We start from the raw sequence: 20843 nt of genomic DNA, 5'->3' as shown, positions 1-20843 counted from the left end.
TCAATGCAGGCAGAGCTCTGGTCATGCCTCCCCTCAATAGGTCTGCCGTTAGATAGCGGGGGCAAAGTTTTCTGGCTGCATGCCCTTGCTGGTGTCAACCCCTGTGATACAGTGGTGAATGCTGTGTGATATGTAATGCACATGTATGGTAGTGCATGAGATAGTTGGAGGAAAACATTTCGAAGAGTATGCTGGTCTACTCTCCATTTTGGTGTCACAATGAGAAGGTCAGCAAAGGGGGTGGTCAGATACTCTGGTAGCTAGTGAAACAGGAGCTCCAGCTCTCCCTATCACTGGCATTCCCAGTCCCCTTGGGAGTACCACCCTGATCGGCTGGTGCTACTACCTACTCCCTATCTAATACCCTATCTTAAAAAAAAAAAAAAATAAAAAACTCTAATACTGCATACAGAATAATCAATGACCCACTGTGATGTACGCAGAACTACCCACCATCTCCACAACTTGAGAATCATTACTGGTGTTTTCAATGTCCAGCTGCTGACGCTCATGTGCAGGCCAAGAAAGCAGAGCTTCTGTGGAGGTGCGCAGCTGAGGCAGAAATGATGCAACTTGGTCCAGTAGAGGACTGCGCTCCACCTATCAAAAAGTAAATCATCATTCATTCATCATCTAATACAGTGTTTGCCCATGAGAAGTGTAGGAGCCCAGGGCTAGGCAAGTTGGTTAGACTGACCAGCCTCACTCATCCCTGAGTGGCATTACATGAGCAATATACCCCAAACATTCCTTGGATATAAACCTGCACCGGCTCAATCCGATTGGAGTGCCTTAATTGCCTACTAGATCCCCAGGTGCCATAATTTGGTATTAGTAGTAGTACTTGTTCCCTAGGCAGTCTGGCCAAACAGCCCTAAGTCCCTAAGGAAGGCCACGGCCAAGACTGGGCTTTCCCACACAACTCTCAAGAAGTGTATGTTGTGTTGCTGGCACAGGTGATTGTGTGCAATGCAATCTTCCATAATGTGCTTAATGGTATGGGGGGCTGTGCTCCATCCTGGATAGGCGTCAGCATTGGAGTCATCCAGCTCTTCTGATAGCTCAAGAGGGCTGGATGATGCCCACATCTCAGCCTGGCCAGGTGGACCCTATCCTTACAAGGGAGGTAGGATTCAGAAGGGTGGATATCAGGAGGCCTTGCATGCAGCTGTGTGTTGTCTCTGAGTGACTGAATGGAGCGGCGAGTGATTTGAGTATAGATATGTTTCTGGGGGCTGGTTTGAGGCAGGCGAGGGAGTAGAGATGACAGTATTTATGTATGATATCCTGTGCTGGGTGTTGTTTTGATGTTCTTGGTGTGTATGGATGTGCTGCCATGTAGTGTAGTGGATGGTGTGGATTTGTGGAGGCTGCAATGAGAATTTGTGTGCCTCTCATGTCTAGATGATCTTTGACTACGAGGACTTTGGTTTCTTGGTGTAGGTGGTCTGTGGATGTAGTAGTTATGCAGCGTGCAATTATTTTTAGGGCCTTGCTCTGTATGGTCTGTAGAGTGTTGTAGTGTGTTTTAGTGAGGTCAGAAGCCCAAGCAGGCCTTGCATAATTCATCACTGAAAGTATATATTGTTTGTATACTGTGGTGGTGGTTTCTTTGTTGTGTCCAAATGTTGTATGGGGAAGTGATCTTAAGGCATTGAGTCTTAGTGTTAATTCATCTTTAATATTTGTGATGTGTCATTTAAATGACAATGATATATTGTATGTTACACCATAGATTTTGGGTGTAAGTGTGTGGTTACTGTATATGGTTACCACTCAGTGTAGTAAATGGTTTCCTGGTGTACAAGAAACCATTTGGCTTGTCACTAGTCAACTGTAGACAGAGGGTAAATGAAAGAATGAAGAAAGACATAAGAGGAAGGCTGGAAAGAAGGAAGAGAGGAAAGAGTAGGCATCCAAGAGCAGCACTACATCGAGTGGATGGTGAGCGCCCCTACCAACCACCTAAAAAAAAAAGTAAATATATAAATAAATAAAGAATCCTCTCACTACCTGAAATAAACATTTAGCACAGGTACTCATAAAAAACATTCATCCATCATCTAATCCAGTGTTGGCCCATGAGGTGTGTGCAAGCCTGGGGTTAGGCAAGTTGGTCCTGACATTTAAGATCAGAATGACCAACCTCACTCATCCCTGAGTAGCATTATGTGTGCAATAAACACCAACCACCCCTTCGATATAAACCTGCACCAGCTCAATCCGACTGGCGTGCTTTAATTACCCACTAGACCACCAGGCCCAATAATTTGTTTACTGTACATGGTTACCACCCAGCATAGTACTGTAAATGGTTTCCTGGTGTACAGGAAACCATTTGTCTTGTCGCTCAGTGTAGAGTCAGCCACAGATAGAAGGAAGAGGAAAGAAAGAGCGAAAGAAAGACAGAAGAGGAAGGATGAAATGAAGAAAGGAAGAGGGGAAAATGCAGGCATCCGAGAGCAGCACTACATCGAGTGAGTGATACCCAGTAACAGTATCTGATACGGCAATGCATTTTTGCCATCATCATCGTCCCAACCCTAATTCTAAGAGATGGTGTGAGGCTGGATTCAAACATTACAAATATACATGGTATATAAGCTACAGGTATTGGGATACATTAGTTGCTGCTTAACTCAACTCTGTCTAGCTAAGCAGAACCATCAACCACAGGTAAGCACCGCCTCTGTGGAGATGTTCTACAGGTGCGGTACAGTACAGTACATAACACTGTGTAGGGATCCAGCACCCCCTTGTGGTAGACTGCACTTAACCCGTTAACTGCAGCATTAGGTTTCGTGGTCGATCCCCCCATGCACAAAAAAACGGGATTTTTTTTCCTCAAAAATAATTTTTGCTCTTATGGGCTAAATGAAAGAGTGCATGGAAAAGAATAGGAAATGCAAATATGAGTTCATTATTTACCTTAGTTTGGAAGTGGTACGCTATTTATGAACATTTGGGTGAAAAATGTAGCGCGCCTTTTTTTTTTTTTTTTTTTTTTTTTTTTTTTTTTTTTTAGAGCTTGATCATACAATGTACGTAGCAGTTGCACGCTATTCTTCATATGATGTACATAGCAGCTATCAGGTTAACCAGGGTCACACCTGGTCCTTTCTATGGTGAACTGCAGGGAAAAATGAGGAGGTTTGGCTTCCAGATGGACAACGCAGCTGCTCCACCCAAGATGCATAGCACCATCACATGTAGGCTTCAGGATACAATAACTAGAACCAGCTGTAATGTTCAGTATAACTGAGCATACTATTGTGAAACATGATCATATGGTTACAACTGTCTCTATGACAGAGAACTTACCTTAAATGTTTTCAGTTTATTGATCGATGATCCATTTGGAGGCTTCCTTAATAAATTCTGTATCATAGTTTTGGAGCCTGGAACAAAATAAATAACATTAGCTTATAAAAGAATTGAAATGACATAGTGCAGTACCAGTACTGTAATATTTAGGATAACTTCCTTCTGAACTGGCTCATAAGCAAATACCGTATTGTATAATACGTACCTTACTTCTTGCATCATCTGGTAATGTACAGTGTTATACAGTATAATGGAGCTGTTTATCCTATAACCTGTGACATATCTCAACAGAATATATGGTTTTGACTGCAATGTACCTCAACAGAGAGTAGAGACCGAGTTTTTTTTTTTTTCCCCTTAGTGCAGCTGACATAAACTGTAGTAAATACTATCTATCTACCTATCTATAGCCAGATACCATAATCCTGTAAGGGATGGTCATTTGCCCTTGATTTAGTTATTTTACAGGGAGGGGCATTAACCCTCCACCAACCCACTTCCTGACACATCGGGAACACGTAATGATTGGTCACAGTATATAATTACCACCCAGCACTGAAAATGGCTTCCTGGCTTACAGGAAACCATCTGGGTTGTTATTCAATGTGAAGTCACCTGAAATGGAAAGAAGAGTAATAAAAAAAGACAAGAAAAATGGAAGAAGTAGGAAGAGAAATGGCGGACACAGAAAAAGAGTGATAATGGTGAAGGAAGAAGCAGGCAGCACCACATCAAGTGACTGGATGATGGTGACGTGGAAATTAGCATACCCATGTTTCAGCTGCCTTCTCCCATCTTATACCCATACAACTGGTCTTTGATTAAATAAAATATATAGGGATGTACCACTACTTGACATACCATACTAACTCCAGGAGGTGATTCCTGAGACTGTTTTACGACTATGTTCTATGGACTTACGTCACATTTGCAATGGTTATGATGTACAGGATATTGATATCTAAATGGTGGTAATGGCAGAATTATCCATTTCCACCCCATGTTACCATACTCTTTACTCTTCACTTATATACTGATACAGAGTAGGGATACTATGCTATACGATACCCCGGATTAGCGATGGGGGTAGAAACACACCCTACCGCACGTATTGTAGGCCTACCCTCAGTTTTGCCATGGGTCCTGCGAGGTATCATCCGGGGGTGATCGGTTACAAGTTTGAATCATGAGAGCTCCACAACCAGCTGAGCCTGCTCTCTCACCAGAATCTGATATTTTCTGACCTATTTTTTATGATTTTCAGATTTTATTTGTTGGTTTTGGTGAGTTATTAACAGGTTTTAGGCTTACGTTAGCTTCTTTTAAAGCTGTTAGGCCATTTAGATTGGCTATAAACTTGTTTTTGGACTCATTTAGGTGGGTTTAGAAGTTCAGGACTTGGTTGGGGAGGAATCCCAAAGCTCAAAAATGCACCCCTGTACTATAACTAACCATCTATCTATTTATTGCCAGATGTCATAATCCTGTAAGGGTGGGCACAAACAAATTGCCTCCATGTCGCCCTGTCCCCCACCATTTCATTGCCCTGCTCCCAGCTCACACACCCCTCTCTCATTTACCTCTCCACTCCATCTCACCCTTGGCCTCCCCCTCCCTCTCCCCCCTTCCACCTCACTCACATACACTCTCCTCATCAGCCTCTCACTCTCCATCCTCTCCACATGGCCAAACCACCTCAGTGTATTTCTCCTAATGCTTTCCATCACATCCACATCCACACCACAACGCTCCTTCACATCCTCATTTGTCAGTCTGTCTCTCCATGTGACTCCACATGCTCCTCTCAAATAACTCATTTCTACTGCTCCCACTCTTGATTTCTGTCCGTCCATCAAGGTCCAAGCTTCACTTCCATACGTTAGAGTTGGTATCACAATACTGTCATGTAGTAACTTTTTCACTTTCATGCTCACTTACCTGTTTCTTATTACTGCTTTCAAGGAATCAGCAGCCCTTCTTCCTTGCTGTACCCTTTCAGGCATTTCACCATCTAAACTTCCATCCTTACTCACCACATTACCCAAGTACTTAAACACACTCACATTTTCCATTTCCTCCTCATCCAACCTCACTGTACATTCACTGACTTCACATCTCTTGAAGACCATCACTACACTTCCCTACATTCACCATTAGATTCCATTACTTACACACTTTCCCAAACTCATCCACCAAGCCTTGCTGCTCCCCCTTCATCTTCACTTAACAGCACAGTATCATCTGCTAACAACAGTACAGAAAGTTTCCAAACACTGTCCTCTCTCATTAGGTCGCTCCAACATCCACTGCCCTACCTTGTATCTTTTCTATAACCCCATCCATACACAGATTGAACAACCATGGAGCCATGACACATCCTTGTTTCAATCCATCCATCAAATAGAAAAATTCAATCAGATCACTATTTGACAGGAGCCTGTGGAGTCACATGGAGAGACATAGTGAAATGACGGGGGACAGGGCGACGTGGAGGCGATTTGTTTGTGGCCACCCCGTATAAGGGATTGTGGCGTCTGGCAATAGATAGATAGGTAGACAGATCACTATCCACAAGCACTGCAGCCTTGACACCCTTGTACATACTCTTCACGGCTTTTAACAACTTTCCATCTACTCCATATATTCTTAATACTTTCCACAATCCTTGTCTATCCACCCTGTCATATGCTTTCTCCATATCCATGAAGGCTGCATATAACTTCTTTCCCTTCTCTAGAAACTTTTCCACTACAGATCTAAAAATGAATATCTGATCTACACAACCTCTTCCCCTCCTAAACCTCCCTGTTCATCTCCAACTAATTCTTCTGTTATTCCCTAACTCTGTCAATAACTATCCTACTATATACTCTTCCTATTACACTAAGAAGACAAATCCCCCTATGATTACCACACACTTTTTTTTCCCTTTTCCTTTGTACAAGAGAATAATTATACCTGACTTCCAATCCTCCAGGACTTTACCTTCCTCCCAGGCCAATCTGCACATCTTCCACATCCATTCTACTACTATCTCTCCCCCATGCTTCAGCATTTCACCACTCACCATCAATTCCTGGGCTTTCCCCAATTTAACTTTCTTCACTGCTTCCATGACTTCCATCCTACTGATTTCTTCCTCTCTTCTCACATCCCTCCTTCTCCCAGCCATTCCCCAGCCACTTATACTCACATTACTTTCATTCTCTATATGCAACAATTCCTTAAAGTGTTCTCTCCATCTGCTCACTTTTTCTCCCTTCTGCACTAGTAATCTACCATTTTTATCTTTTACTCCCCAGCTGAACTTCTTTGGCACCCTGTCTAACTCTCTTTACCTCTTTCCAGAACATTTTCTTACCCCACCTAGCGATGGGCTTTTTTTTAACGCATCCCACTATAAAACCAGGGTAGCCCTCTATATGTACTGCATATAGAGTATATTTATCTATCTACCTATCTATTGCTAGATGCCTCAATCCCGTAAAGAGTGGTCACAAACAAATCGCCTCCATGTTGCCCTGTCCAACGCCATTTCACTGTTCCGCTCCCTGCTCACACCCCCTTCTCTCGTATACCTCTCTACTCCAGTCCTCCAACTTGTCCTTGGCCTCCCCCTCCCTCTCCCCCCCCCCCTTCACCTCACTTGCATACACTCTCCTCATTATTCTCTCGCTCTCCATCCTCTCCACATGGCCAAACCACCTCAATGTATTTCTCCCAATGCTTTCTATCACATCCACATTCACATCACAATGCTCTTTCACTTCCTTATTTGTAAGTCGGTCTCTCCACGTAACTCAACATGCTCCTCTCAAATAACTCATTTCCACTGCTCTCGCTCTTGACTTGTGTCCTTCCAACATCAAAGCTTCACTTCCACATGTTAGAGTTGGTATCACAATACAGTAGTCATGGAGCAACTTTTGTACCTCCATGCTCACTTCCTTGTCCCTTATCACTGCTTTTCATAGAACCAGCAACCTTTCTTCCCTGTTGTACCGTTTCACACATTTCACCCTCTAAACTTCCATCCTTACTCACACTACCCAACTAATTACACGCACTCACATTTTCCATTTCCTCCTCATCAAGCCTCCCAGCACATTCAGTGGCTTCATTTCTCTATACTCTTCCCTACAGTTACCTTTAGATTCCATTTCTTACACACATTCCCAAACTCATTCCCTATGCCTTGCAGTTCCCCTTTGTCTTCACTTAACAATACAGTATCATCTACAAACAATAGTACAGGGAGTTTCCACACACTGCCCCTACTCTGTCCCTCTTTTATATCCCCATCCATATACAGACTGAACAACCATTGGGACATGGCACATCCATTTCAATCCAACATTCAAATAGAAATATTCATCCAGTTCGCTATCGACACACACTGCAGCCTGAACCCCCTCATAAATACTCTTCACGGCATTCAACAACTTCCCATTTACTCTATATATTCTTAATACTTTCCAGATTCCTTGTCTGTCCACCCTGTCATATGCTTTCTCCAAATCCATCGGGGCCACAAACAACTTCTATCCCTTCTCTAGAAACTTTTCCACTCACAACCTGAGAATGAATAGCTGATCTACACAACCTCTTCCCTTCCTAAAATCTCCCTGTTCTTCTCCAACTACAGTAAAAGTCAAATTCTTCGGCACCCAATTCCCCGGCAAATCTGACATTTCGGCAGTTTTGAGAAATAGTCCCATTTACGAAAATCTCTGATCGTTCGGCAGATTTTCCGATTTTTTTCGTCAGTCTTGAAATTCTCCATGAGGACCCTCTACTGCTGGGGACTTCTTCCAGCAGTAGTAGAGTCCAATCAACCCCTTCTATTGTACATATGTAATTAAGGAACCTACTATATAAGTTTAGGTAAGTGCATGTGAACTTGTAGGCCTACTGTACCATTACATTTATATACAGTATGTTCACTAATTTCTTTATTTTTCATATTCATGTATAGTACTGTATTCAGTATTCATTACAGTATTGTACAGCGTCAAACAGTATACAGTACTCTCGCCAAACACATTTGTAATGATATGAGTGGTGATGATAGTGTTCACCGAAACATATAAGGTATTGAGTGGGTAGGGTTTTTGATAATTCGGCAATTTTGATTTTTCGGCACTAGCCTGGTCCCATAGATGCCGAAAAATAGGACTTCTACTGTACTTCCTCTGTTATTTCCCTAACTCTGTCAGTAAGTATCCTCCCATATACTTTTCCTACTACTGTACACTAAAAAGACAAATGTCCCTGTGATTACCACACTTCTTTTTCCCCATTTCCTTTATTCATCCATTCATTCACTGCCAGACGCCATGTATCCCAAACAGGGTGGCCAAGGGCTTAGAGTTAATTGTTTTACAGGGAGGGGCACTAATCCTCCACCAACCCCACTTGACACGTAGGGAGAACGAGCCAACAGCATCTGGTGTTCCCAGGCGGTCACCCATCCAAGTACTAACCAGACCCAACGTTGCACAGGGGAATAAATAATTATACCTGACTTTCAATCCTCCGGGACTCTGCCTTCCTCTCAGGCCAATCTGCACATCCTCTATATCCATTCAACTACTATCTCGCCCCCATGCTTCAGCATTTCACCACACTCCATCAATTCCTGGGGCTTTCTCCATTTTCACTTTCTTCATTACTTCTGCTACATCCTACTGATTTCTTTCTCTCTTCTCACCTCCCTACTTCTCCTAGCCATTCCTCAGCCACTTATACTCACATTACTTTCATTCTCTGTGTTCAACAATTCCTTAACCCCTAAACCGCGGGATTGTTTTGGCGCTCCTTGCGTGTCCCACGGGGATATTTGAGCTCCAACAGACTTTGTAAGAATATTTGCCAAAAATCAGTTATTAGTCCTAGAATATTATAACTAAATAAGCATTTGGCACATACCTTTAGCTTTCTCCTGGGATGTTTGTTGAGCCTTTGTCGAGTACCGTAGGACTTGTGGAGACTTCTGAAGTTCGGTAACGAAGTCTCTACTTTACACTTCCCGACACCCCGTAATATGATTACCACAGCCTGATATTATCACTAGAAACACTAAAAAAAAAAAAACACTAGGAAAGCAATGAAAATTATGAGCACGTACCAGCTTCCCACTTGCGCTCGTTCGCCGCTGGTATTCTGTCATTTATTATTCTTAAAAACACTCACACTTTATATATCTGTTACTATAAAACACTTATATATATCTGCAGTCTTTATCCATAAGTTTCCTTCAGTAATAGTAGTTTATTGTCACTGTAGACATTCAATTTCTCTTTCAGTAAAATACGTAGCATTCACTTTCTCGTCCTGTATACTAGCGTTGAGAGCGAATCTGTCACTTTCACTTTCATAACTCATAGTATTCATACATGCTAGAGTGAAACTTTCACTTTCATTACTCCTAGCATATATACTCGTATTCTTATATTACTACTCATTTACATTTCTATTTACATTCTCTATTTTATTTACATTATCTACATTTCTATTTTATTTACACTGTGTTATGCACAGTCACTTGCAGTAACTAATAAAACTATTTTCCACTGTTCACTTATATTTACATTCATTGCTTTCACTTGCTGTTTACACATTATTTACATTTCCACTTGCACTGTTTTAGTCACCAGAAAGATCGTAGTCACTGTCCATAATTTTCATTGATAAATTAGCCAGTTCACGTTCCACAGCAATCACTTAGCCCTTTACCCCTTTCCACACGAGGTTTAGTAGGGGCTGAAGTCACAGGGCCCTTTGCACGGGGCTAAAAAGCGGCGCAATTGGACAGGCGCGAATCCGACATGGCTTCACCTTGAAAGATGACAGTAAACTGACTGCTGCGGTGGCCTAGGGGCAGTGAAAGGCTGCCAATGTCAGCGTGGTGACAGCTGCTAATATATACGCTATGAAATGATTGGCAGGAAATCTAGACAATACATAATAAATTAGGTACTGGTAGTTCCAGGTGACTGTACATATCACTTAGGCTTCTCCCTTCCTTTCCTATATACAGTACCATGATAAACAACATGGGACTCAAGACAGACCCCTGATGCACACTAACATTCATGGAAAACTCATCACTCAAATCTCCATTCACCCTCACCTGGGTGTGAGCACCCACATACATGGCCATAACCACCCTAACCAGCCACTCCTCCAAGCCAAGCTTTCTCATTGCCCACTTCACCACCTCTCTAGGGACTCTGTCAAAGGCCTTTTCCAAATCAACAAAAACAAAATAAAGATCCCTTCTCCTACCAATATATTTTTCCTGATGCATAAACCCAAACTGCATCTCATCAATATTCACTCTTTCTCTAATCATACCTTCTAAAACTCTCTCCATTACCTTCATTATCTGATCTAAAAGCTTTATACTTCTATAATTTTCTCTTTCCAGGGCATCACCCTTCCCTTTATACACAATTACAATTACACACTTCAGCCAATCATCTGGGACAACACACTCATAAATAATCCTATTTATCAGGTCAGTGACTAAACTCACCCTTATATCGCCTGAGGCCTTCAACATTTCGGCAGTCAACCCAGACACACCTGCTGCCTTCCCCACCCTCATCCCACCTATTGCCTCACTCACAGTAGCAGTATCAATCAAAGGCCAAGGGCCAGACACTGGATCTGCTGGCTCCAAACCTTCCCTGTCCCAGTCAAACTCGTCATTCAACAACTGGTTATAATGCTCTCTCCATGCATCTTTAATATCCTCACTGTTCACCACTACCCTTCCTTCATCATTCTTCACACACTGCTCACCTATAATAACCCGATTATCCCTCTTCACATGACCTGCCACCCTAAATATATTTTTCCTTTCCCCATGATTTAGGTTATCAAGTAATTGTCTCTGTGACTCAGACTTTGCCCTGTATACCTCTCTTCTAGCCCTACACTTGGTAGCCAAATATTCCTCTTTGCTACTACCCTTCTTCCATTCCCGGAAAAGCCTTCTTTTCTCCTTAACTGCAGCTTCTACATCCTCATCCCACCACCAAGTTACTTTATGTCTTGGTGGTCCTCTTGTCCAACCGTGTGTTACATCAGTAACTCTCAAGAAATTGTTCTTGAGGGCTCTGTACTGTTCATTAATGCCTTTGTCTACAGCTCCCTGTTCAGCCACCACTCTCCTCATCTCGCTATACAAAGCATCCCTTACTACTTGGTTTTTTCAGCTTCCATATTTTCCTCCTAGGTACATAAGTCCTCTTTTTCATCACTTGTTCTTTAAGCACCATATCACAAATCTAATAGTTTGTGCTGCTGCACACACTCCTCATTTCCTATACCTTTAACATCCCTCACTAACCTCCTATCGGCCCTCCTAACCAGAAAATAATCTATCTGACTGCTATTTCCCCCAGACTCATACGTAATTAACCTACTGTCTCTTTTCCTAAAATATGTGTTGCACACAATCATGTCCGTTGCCTCCCCAAACTCGAGTATCCTCTCCCCTTCTGCATTCCTTAGACCATACGCACATCCCCCATGCACACCTTCATAACCTTGTAATGCTTCACATACATGACCATTTAAGTCCCCTCCCAAAATCACTATCTCATCATCCCGCATACCACTCACTACACGTATTAAATCATCTCAAAATCTATCTTTCTCTGATTCATCCAATCCTGCCTGTGGAGCATATGCCAATATAATCGCAGCTATCTTTCTTCCCAACAGAATTTTCACTACCAATATCCTATCCCTTACTCTCAAAACATTGATAACATATTCCACCCATTTCTCCGCAACCATCACACCAACACCTCCATATCCGTCTGTCCCCCCCTGCCAAAACAACTTATAGCAACAGTCCTTCCCTACAATCTTTCTGGCTGATCCACCCCTGTACCGGACTTCCTGCAAACACGCCACATCCACCCACCTCCTACTGAATGCCTCAACGACTTCCCCAGCTCTTCCCCTCAAACTTCCCACATTCCATGAACCCACCCTCATCCCCATGGGTGAGGCATCCCCATGAATGTGTAGGGCATACCTGAATGCGAGGCCTTGGGGGACCAAGACAAAATTATGTATTAAGAGCGGTCGGTAATCATCACATGATGATGTGATGGCGAAGGTTCATGTGATTATAAAGCAAATCCTTATATACATCACACAGGAGACATCCCTTAAAATATAATTCAGGTTAGCAAAAGAATGCTTGGCAATTACATTAAAACACTCCACACTCTGTAAAATCAAAGATACACACATTATGAAGTACAATACTAGAGTCCCCTATACAAAGTTTTAAAAAGACATTTTCAAAAAGCCCACTACAAGTGCTAATCTATAAAATGTTATAATGAATCCTGTCAACACTTCATGCCAATAGAAAATTTGGAAATGGCACAAACTGTTGTAATATTTCAAACAAAGCCTAACTTATAGGCTATTATGCTAATCTAACCAAATTAATTCTAACCTAATCTAATCTATATATGGTCATATATTCCTTATTTCTTGATGGATCCACTTCATACTTGAAAATGCATTTATATACATCTAAAAAATCTTGCCCTCCCTCTCCTTGGGGAGTGGGAATGGAAGACCAAGGATAAGATGAAGGGACAGAGTGGAGAGGTATGTGAGAGAGGTGAGCATGAACTGGGAGAAGGGCACTGAGGGCAGTGAAATGGTGGTATGGAGCCGATTTGTTTGTGGCCACCCCTTACAGAATTAAGGCATCCGGCAATAGACAGATATTTGTTTTTTAATATTAAAGATGTGGTCTTCCTAAAGTATGCCATTTTAGGAATTAAAAAAAAAAAATGGCCATGATATGGAATAACCAAGTACTGTACAACAGTTTGACAATAAAGGTTTAATAACACTGTTTCGGACATAATGATCACATGAAAAGTTGAGTTACAACGTGCGGAGCCGGTTACAGGCTTTGCCTCTTCTGGGAATCTTCTACGAGTTTCTGCGAGTATAAACATTCTATACAGCTGCAAACCACAACCTGCTTACTTCCATCTCCAGTGACAGCCATGAGCTCAATCGAGATTTTCTTTCTGTTCCCTGACGCCTCATCTCTAGTTTTTTCCATGCTTGTAATATTAGCTGCAGCCACTATTTTTTCAGCTGACGACTTCCAAATGAGTAAATTATATATAGTCGTTGCTATTCTCCATTCCCATTCTCGTGGCCATGCGGATTTGTTTACGTTCAAGGAGGTCTTGATTGCAGACGGATTGGAATTTGGAACCGGCAGTGCGAGTTTGGACAGCTCCAGCGGATTTCTGATTCACACGATTGAGTGATAGGTGTATTGTAAAGATATACAGAGTACATGCACAACAAAATGAGCTATATGAATCGATTATGATAATTCTGACATTAAAGTTTTGTATTGATCATGAATGAAAACATTTCCAAACGGGCGCGGCCTTTCAAACCATGGCGTTTTCAACCATCGGTCCGACTGAACGCGTCAGTGTATCAAACATACTCAAATGTACGCAAGAAATAAAAACATTAATAACCTCTGTGGGAAACAATGATTTAACCAAACCTAACCTAACCTATTCCAACCTTTGACAGCCAACTATCAAATTTTGAGAAGTGCTTTAGCAACTCTAGATGTGGCCAGCTACTGATAGACGTTGGAGGAATATTTACTCCATTTTAAATCTGTCGTCACGGTTCTCAGAAGTACGTTTGTAAAAATAGCCCGGTAGTTATGATAATCCAGGGAAAAAAAGTAACCTGAGAAAGACACATTTCAAAAGAATTATGGAAACCCAGCGCCGGTTTGGTAAAGAAATTTCTTGGAGTACAGCTCCAATCCAAACTAAAGGTTTATTTCAAGATGCTTTTCACGCAGTGATTGCGGTTGCATTGTACAGTAAAATTGGTTAATTAACCATGCATTAACAACTTTAGTTCAATTCAGTTCAACTTCAGCTTTTCCATTTGCTATGATAAACGAACTTTGAATATGAAGAACTCTATTCAATACTGGTTCTATGGCTGAGCTGGGTCAGAGAGAGGATAGGGTAAACAATCAAGTTTACTGACTGTACGATAAAAAAATATTTTCTTCCAAAATGCTCTGCTAGGTAAGTTAGTTAAAGCTTTTATGTTCAGTATTAGGTTTCACCCACTCAAACAGCTGTATGAGTGCTGCCTAGTTAAATGTTTATTCCAGTAGTTTCTGATTTACATGCCATATTGACCGGCGCATCCCCGATCCCGGGTGACTGACATCCGTCAGTACAAAATAAGAGGCAAGAGGTTTTCACGTACGGATGGTTAGCAGTTTGTGGAGCTTCAGGTGGAGACTGCTAGTTCTGCGCTTTTTCAGTGAAGGGTAGATTTGCAGTTTCGATCTCAGTATTCATATAAATATACACTAATGTCGACGTACCTGTGTTTTTGGTGTGATTCGTGTAAGTTTGAAAAACGTTTCCATCACAAATCATGCCTTTTTTTTTTTTTTTTTTTAGATAAAATTCACCCAATCACCATAAACTGCAAGTTATTCTAAACTGAATATGAGTGACAAAGTCCATCCAAACTCAACAAAAACCATCAGAAAAATCTACTGGTAGGTTTCATTGGTCAAATTCTGGACACTCTATTGCTCACTGGTTAGACCAGTATGGCACTTCATTGTGGTCAGCGAGGTTTAAGATGTATGTGGGCAGTTTGGAGGCTATACAGAGGAGAGCAACTCGATTGATTCCTGAAATAAGTGGACTGGATTATCAAGGAAGACTTAGAGCATTGGGGTTGTTCTAACTGTACTACAGGAAGAAAAGGAATGACATGATGGAGGTGTATCAGATAATGAACAATCACGTAAGAACTGAAAAAAACATTTTTCAAGCTCCACATCTCCAGCACAAAAGGACATCATCTTAAGCTGAAACAGTTCTCAAGGCTTGATGTAATTAGAAAACATTCATTCTCAAGAAGGATAGGTGATACTGGAACTCTTTGCCGGATATTGTGTCAGCCCCAAGTATTGAGAGTTTTAAAAAGAAACTGGACTGTTTTTGGAAAGAGCATTTTTTAATTATCACATTGACAAAGATATATACCGCAGTCCTGACGCGCCGCCACTTAGTGTAGTATTAATGTAAAGGAGTCTGGCATACAGGCACAAGCCTTTCAGCCAGCGTACTTGGTATGAAGGTTATCCACACTGAACCTAACTTTGACACCTTATTTTGGGTTTAGGAGGGATGTGGGACAGTAGCAGCCTCTTTGTAGGACATCCTGGACAATTGCAGGAGAGATTTCATTAGCAAAGGTGAAAGTTTCCTAATTTTATATTTCGTTTATAATACTAAACTTCTGCAGAATTGACATTTTTTATACTTAAAACACTGAGTTAGGTTTGTTGACACAGGGGGCAATAAGTTGATTTGGACTTGAAACCCATTTGTCACCATATCTTACTGGTTAGTTAGATTAAACTGAAGTTAGGCTTAGTTAAATCAGTCATTAGGTTAGTAGGAACAAAGTAATTAGTGATGGATTAATCATGGAGCCAAATCATCCTGAAATCTCAGAGTGGCCATCAACTATTTGCCATGGTTTTCTCGTAAAACTGATGGGTTATACTGTATTTGATATCTTGGAAATTATTTTCTTAACTTTTGAAATCAGTTGCTATGGTAATTAGGTATAGTTTAATGAGGAAAAAAATCTATCTATCTATCTATCTATAGCCCGACGCCCTAATCCCGCAAAGGGTGGCCGCAGACAAAACGCCTCCAAGTCACTCTGTCACCCACCATTTGACTACCCTCCCCCCAACTCACCCCCCCCTCCCTCATATACCTCTCAACTCCATCCCTCCACCTCATCCTTGGTCTACCCCTCCCTCTCCCTTATGTAAATTATAGTATATGCATAGGAGTCCTGCAATTTCAATGACATATTTTCCTGTGTAAGCAAACGTGATTTTGGTAAGGGAATGAAAGTTGATTTTGACAATTGGTGTTAAGGAAATCCATTGCAGTTACTGAAATATAACTTCTGATAATCTAAAATGTACTTTAGTGTAGTAATAGGATAGATTCTGAAGTAATACGGTAGCTATCTAGTAGAGTTTATAATTCATTGATAATTACTGTACTGTACCCATTTAAGCAGTTCTACTTAAATTAATTTTTAAAATTGAACTTGGGTGTTTTGTTTGAACCAGGAAACAGGACATCCAATTTTTTTGTGTATTCACAGAGTGTGCAGTGAGGCTGGATGGTGAGGATATGGAGAATGTGAGTGCATTCAAGTACTTGGGTAGTGTGATGAGTAAGGATGGAACTTTGGGGGATGAAGTGCGTGAAAGGGTACAGCAGGGAAGGAAGGTCGTTAGTACACTGAAAGCAGTGATGAGAAATAGGGAGGTGAGTATGGAAGTTAAGAAGTCACTGCATGATAGTATTGTGATCCCTACCCTGACGTATGGAAGCGAGGCATGGACCTTGCAAGAGGGGAACAAGTCAAGAGTGAGAGCAGTGGAAATGAGTTACTTGAGAGGAGCATGGGGAGTGACGTGGAGGGACAGGTTGACGAATGAAGAAGTGAAGGAACGCTGTGGGGTGGATGTGGATGTGGTTGAGAAGATTAGGAGAAATACACTGAGGTGGTTTGGACATGTGAAGAGAATGGAGAATGAATGACTGACTAAGAGGGTGTATGTAGGTGAGGGAGAGGGAGAGGTAGACCGAGGATGAGGTGGAGGGATGGAGTTGAGAGGTATATGAGGGAGAGGGGGGTGAGTTGGGGAGAGGGTAGTCAAATGGTGGGTGACAGAGCAACTTGGAGGCGTTTTGTCTGCGGCCACCCCTCGCGGGATTAGGGCGTCAGGCTATAGATAGATAGATAGATAGATAAATTCCAAACAATAGTCAGTTTGATATTAGATACACATACAGGCAAAACCCGTTTTATGATACCCCTAGATGCGATACCCGGGAATAGTAATGGGGTAGAAATACCCGGTACCACACTACCCTACCTGTCATAGGCCTACCCCCGGTTTTGTGGTGGGTTTTGATTTTTTTTTGTTACCATTTCAATGATATTTTAGACTTAAATTCTGGATTTAGGTTGATTTATAAACTGTTTCTAGATTTAGACTAATGTGTTTTAGTCATAGGTGGAGTGAACAATCTTGTGGGGTACGGATTCTCGCCCATCAGATGAGGTACAAAACAGTGTGGACAACTAGGCAACTCAACAAAGAGTATTTCGTGTCTGAGCATTGAACATCAAACCTGTCATAGAATACATAATAATAATTTTAAATAATTATGAAAGCCTTAAAGAGTACATATTTCATGCATTGATGAAAACTGTAACATCAATAAATCATGCATTTACATTCGGGGTGTTCAAGGAAAAACTCTTTGAAAATACAAAGGAATTTCTAAATAAATGTTGAAATATAAGAGAGAAGAAAATAAAGGAGCTCAGCAACCAGAACAGTAACTAAACCAACATAAAGAGGGGCCGTTGAAAAGGCTATCCTGATCACATCCTCGATTGATAAATCATGTGTTTACATTCGGGCAGTTTAAGGGAAAACTCTTTGAAAATACAAAGGAATTTCTAAATAAATGTTGGAAATAAGAGAGAAGAAAATAAAAGAGCTCAGCAACCAGAACAGTAGCTAAAACGACATAAAAAGGGGCCATTGAAAAGGCTATCTCAACCTCATCATTGATCGCGTTCCCCGTCAAATCATCGGCAATTTTCCATCACAACATTTCACATCATATACGATTCTGCGTCATTTATACATTATTATTACCGGTATGCATAACAGATGTTTAAGTGTTGCAGGACCATCTGATGGTGGGATTGTATACAGTGCTGCCTCTTTTTCTTTACCGAGTTTGAATACGAGTCGGAGATCGCATTCTTCAGTGACCTTGACGGGGTACAAGCAAGACGGGCACTAGTTTTAGGCTTAGGTTAGCTTCTTTTACAGCTGTTAGGCCATTTAGATTAGCTTTAAACTTTATTTTGGACTCATTTGGGTGGGTATAAGACTTGGTTGGGGGGGGAACCCAGGACACAAAAGCACATCCTTATACTGTACTTAAACGTACTCATATTTTCCATTTCCTCACCATCCAACCTCGCTGTACGTTCACTGACTTCACCTCTCTCAAAGACCATCACTTTACTCTTCCCTACATTCACCTTTAGATTCCGTTTCTTACACACTCTCCCAAACTCATCCACCAAGCCTTGCAGCTCCCCTTCGTCTTCACTCAACAACACAGTATCATCTGCAAACAACAGTACATGGAGTTTCCAAACACTATCCTCTCTCACCAGGGCCACTCCAGCATCCACTACCCTACCTTGTACCTCTTTTATTACCTCATCCATTTATAGATTGAACAACCATGGAGACATGACACATCCCTGTTTCAACCCAACCTTCAAAGAGAAAAATTCTCTTAGTTCACCATCCACACGCACTGCAGCCTTAGCACCATCATACATACTCTTCACAGCATTCAACAGCTTCCCGTCTACTCCATATATTTTTAATACTTTCCACAATCCTTGTCTATCCACCCTGTCATATGCTTTCTCCAAATCCATGAAAGCCACATACAACTTCTTTCCCTTCTCTAGAAACTTTTCCATTAAAGATCTAAGAATGAATATCTGATCTACATAACCTCTTCCCTTCCTAAAGCCTCCCTGTTCTTCTCCAACTAATTCCTCTGTTCTTTCTCTAACTCTGTCAATAAGTATCCTACCATACACTTTTCCTATTATACTAAGAAGACAAATGCCCCTATGATTACCACACACTTCTTTTTCCCCTTTTCCTTTGTCTATCTATCTATCTATCTATTGCCAGACGCCTCATTCCCGTTTGGGGTGGCCACAAACAAATCGCCTCCAAGTCGCCCTGTCCCCCGCCATTTCACTGCCCTGCTCCCAACTCACACCCCCCTCTCTCATATACCTCTCCACCCCATCCCTCCATCTCATCCTCGGTCTCCCCCTCCCTCTTCCACCCTCCACAAGGGAATAATTATACCTGACTTCCAATCCTCCGGGACTCTACCTTCCTCCCAGGCCAATTTGCACATCTTCCACATCCATTCTACTACTATCTCTCCCCCATGCTTCATCATTTCACCACACACTCCATCAATTCCTGGGGCTTTCCTCAATTTAACTTTCTTCACCACAATTAAGTACATAAAAAACAAGTTTATCAGTGTACAGTACAGTTTTATTACATATATTATACTATTTTGTTATTGTAGTGAAGGTGTAATACAGTACAGTACTGCAGTGGTAGTGACAACAGTTTAAAACCATTGGTGCAATCCGGACTAATGTCTGATATATTGGAAAAAGTCCGGGTTAGTAGAGGGAAGTCTGGATGTTGCTTTTATTGGAATTTCGCTTTTTCGGAGTGGCTTGGGCCCCAATTAGTCTGTTATAGTGAGGTCTTGCTGTACTAAGCATGTAGCTAGTTCTTTTGATTCCATTATAGGTGTTCACTTAGGGATTGTTCTTCTCAAGCTAGATGTTTCAACAGTTTGTCCCATTTGTTAAGATGTTTACTATATAGAGTATTGTATTGTACATTAATACAGATTGTCAACAGGGAGTTGGAATACTGTACCATTTAGTATGTACAGTTTTGTAAAAGCATCTTTGACTTGCAATATTTCCTTTTTTAAAGCAGGAACAGTTTATGGTAACATGCATTAGACTAATTGTATTGTATATGTTATTATCTGTCATTTGCAAGGAGTAATTTCTTTAGATTAATATGGTTCGTTAGTAATAGTAACAAGTAGTTAATAAGGCTGTGGTATGTGCAGGTCTCAAGAAAGAAATTTGATTTGTGTCCCAAGGTGTCCTGGTTGGATTGTGCATAATGACAAATTCAGTAAGCTAAGATGAAACTGCAGCTGTGTAATCATGTGCTTGGTATACATGCAGGACTGATGAAGCTGAGTCGGTCTGCTGTTTACACAATGCTGAAAACACGTGCAGATAAGGACCGTGTAATCACCTCCCTCCCCCCACCGTTCATCAGACAGGTACTGTACAGTGCTGTGCCTATTTGACTAATGGTAAATTAAATCCACTGTTAAAGGGTATGTTTCCAAAAACTAGTTTAGATGTGAGTAGGAATCAGAAAGCTTTGGGAGAGATTATAGGTAAAACAATGCAGTTTACTGTATAAATAGGACAGTTAATTAAACAAATTGCCTGTATCAGTAGGCAACCAGAAGCAGAGCACATACATACCACACATACTGTAGTACGCAACCTAAAGCAGTGAACAAAAATTTAAAAGCACAAAGGGAAGAAAAACAGGGAATTATGCACAAACTTCAGACTGTACAAAACATTTTTTGTTACAGCTCCACTGTCATCATTGTCATTTGCTGTGTATTTTGATTTTTTTTTTTTTTTCCCCAGCAGGTCCTAGTCTTTCCCAATTTCTCCTT

At 41.3% G+C, this 20843-nt stretch overlaps 2 protein-coding genes across 2 annotated transcripts in view; one reads left to right on the top strand and one right to left on the bottom strand.

The window, feature by feature from the left end:
* LOC145399627 (NOP protein chaperone 1-like) overlaps positions 1–13583 on the bottom strand; it is a 31160-nt gene extending 17577 nt beyond the window's left edge. The window contains exons 1-3 of the mRNA XM_080272168.1: positions 13357–13583; positions 3322–3398; positions 454–600 (exon numbers count right to left, since the gene is read on the bottom strand). Coding sequence (XP_080128294.1) covers positions 454–600; positions 3322–3398; positions 13357–13435 — 303 coding nt within the window. The 5' untranslated portion in view covers positions 13436–13583. The remainder of the gene's footprint in view (positions 1–453; positions 601–3321; positions 3399–13356) is intronic.
* Positions 13584–20333: 6750 nt separating this feature from the next.
* The window catches only part of RabX5 (RAS oncogene family member RabX5), a 55256-nt gene continuing 54746 nt past the window's right edge, over positions 20334–20843 (top strand). The window contains exon 1 of the mRNA XM_080272167.1: positions 20334–20429. Coding sequence (XP_080128293.1) covers positions 20334–20429 — 96 coding nt within the window. The remainder of the gene's footprint in view (positions 20430–20843) is intronic.

Source organism: Coenobita brevimanus, chromosome 50, assembly GCF_032717465.1.
Source record: "Coenobita brevimanus isolate Jiangsu-jjx chromosome 50, ASM3271746v2, whole genome shotgun sequence".
NCBI lineage: Eukaryota > Metazoa > Arthropoda > Malacostraca > Decapoda > Coenobitidae > Coenobita > Coenobita brevimanus.
This window is presented reverse-complemented; position numbering and strand designations above follow the sequence as displayed.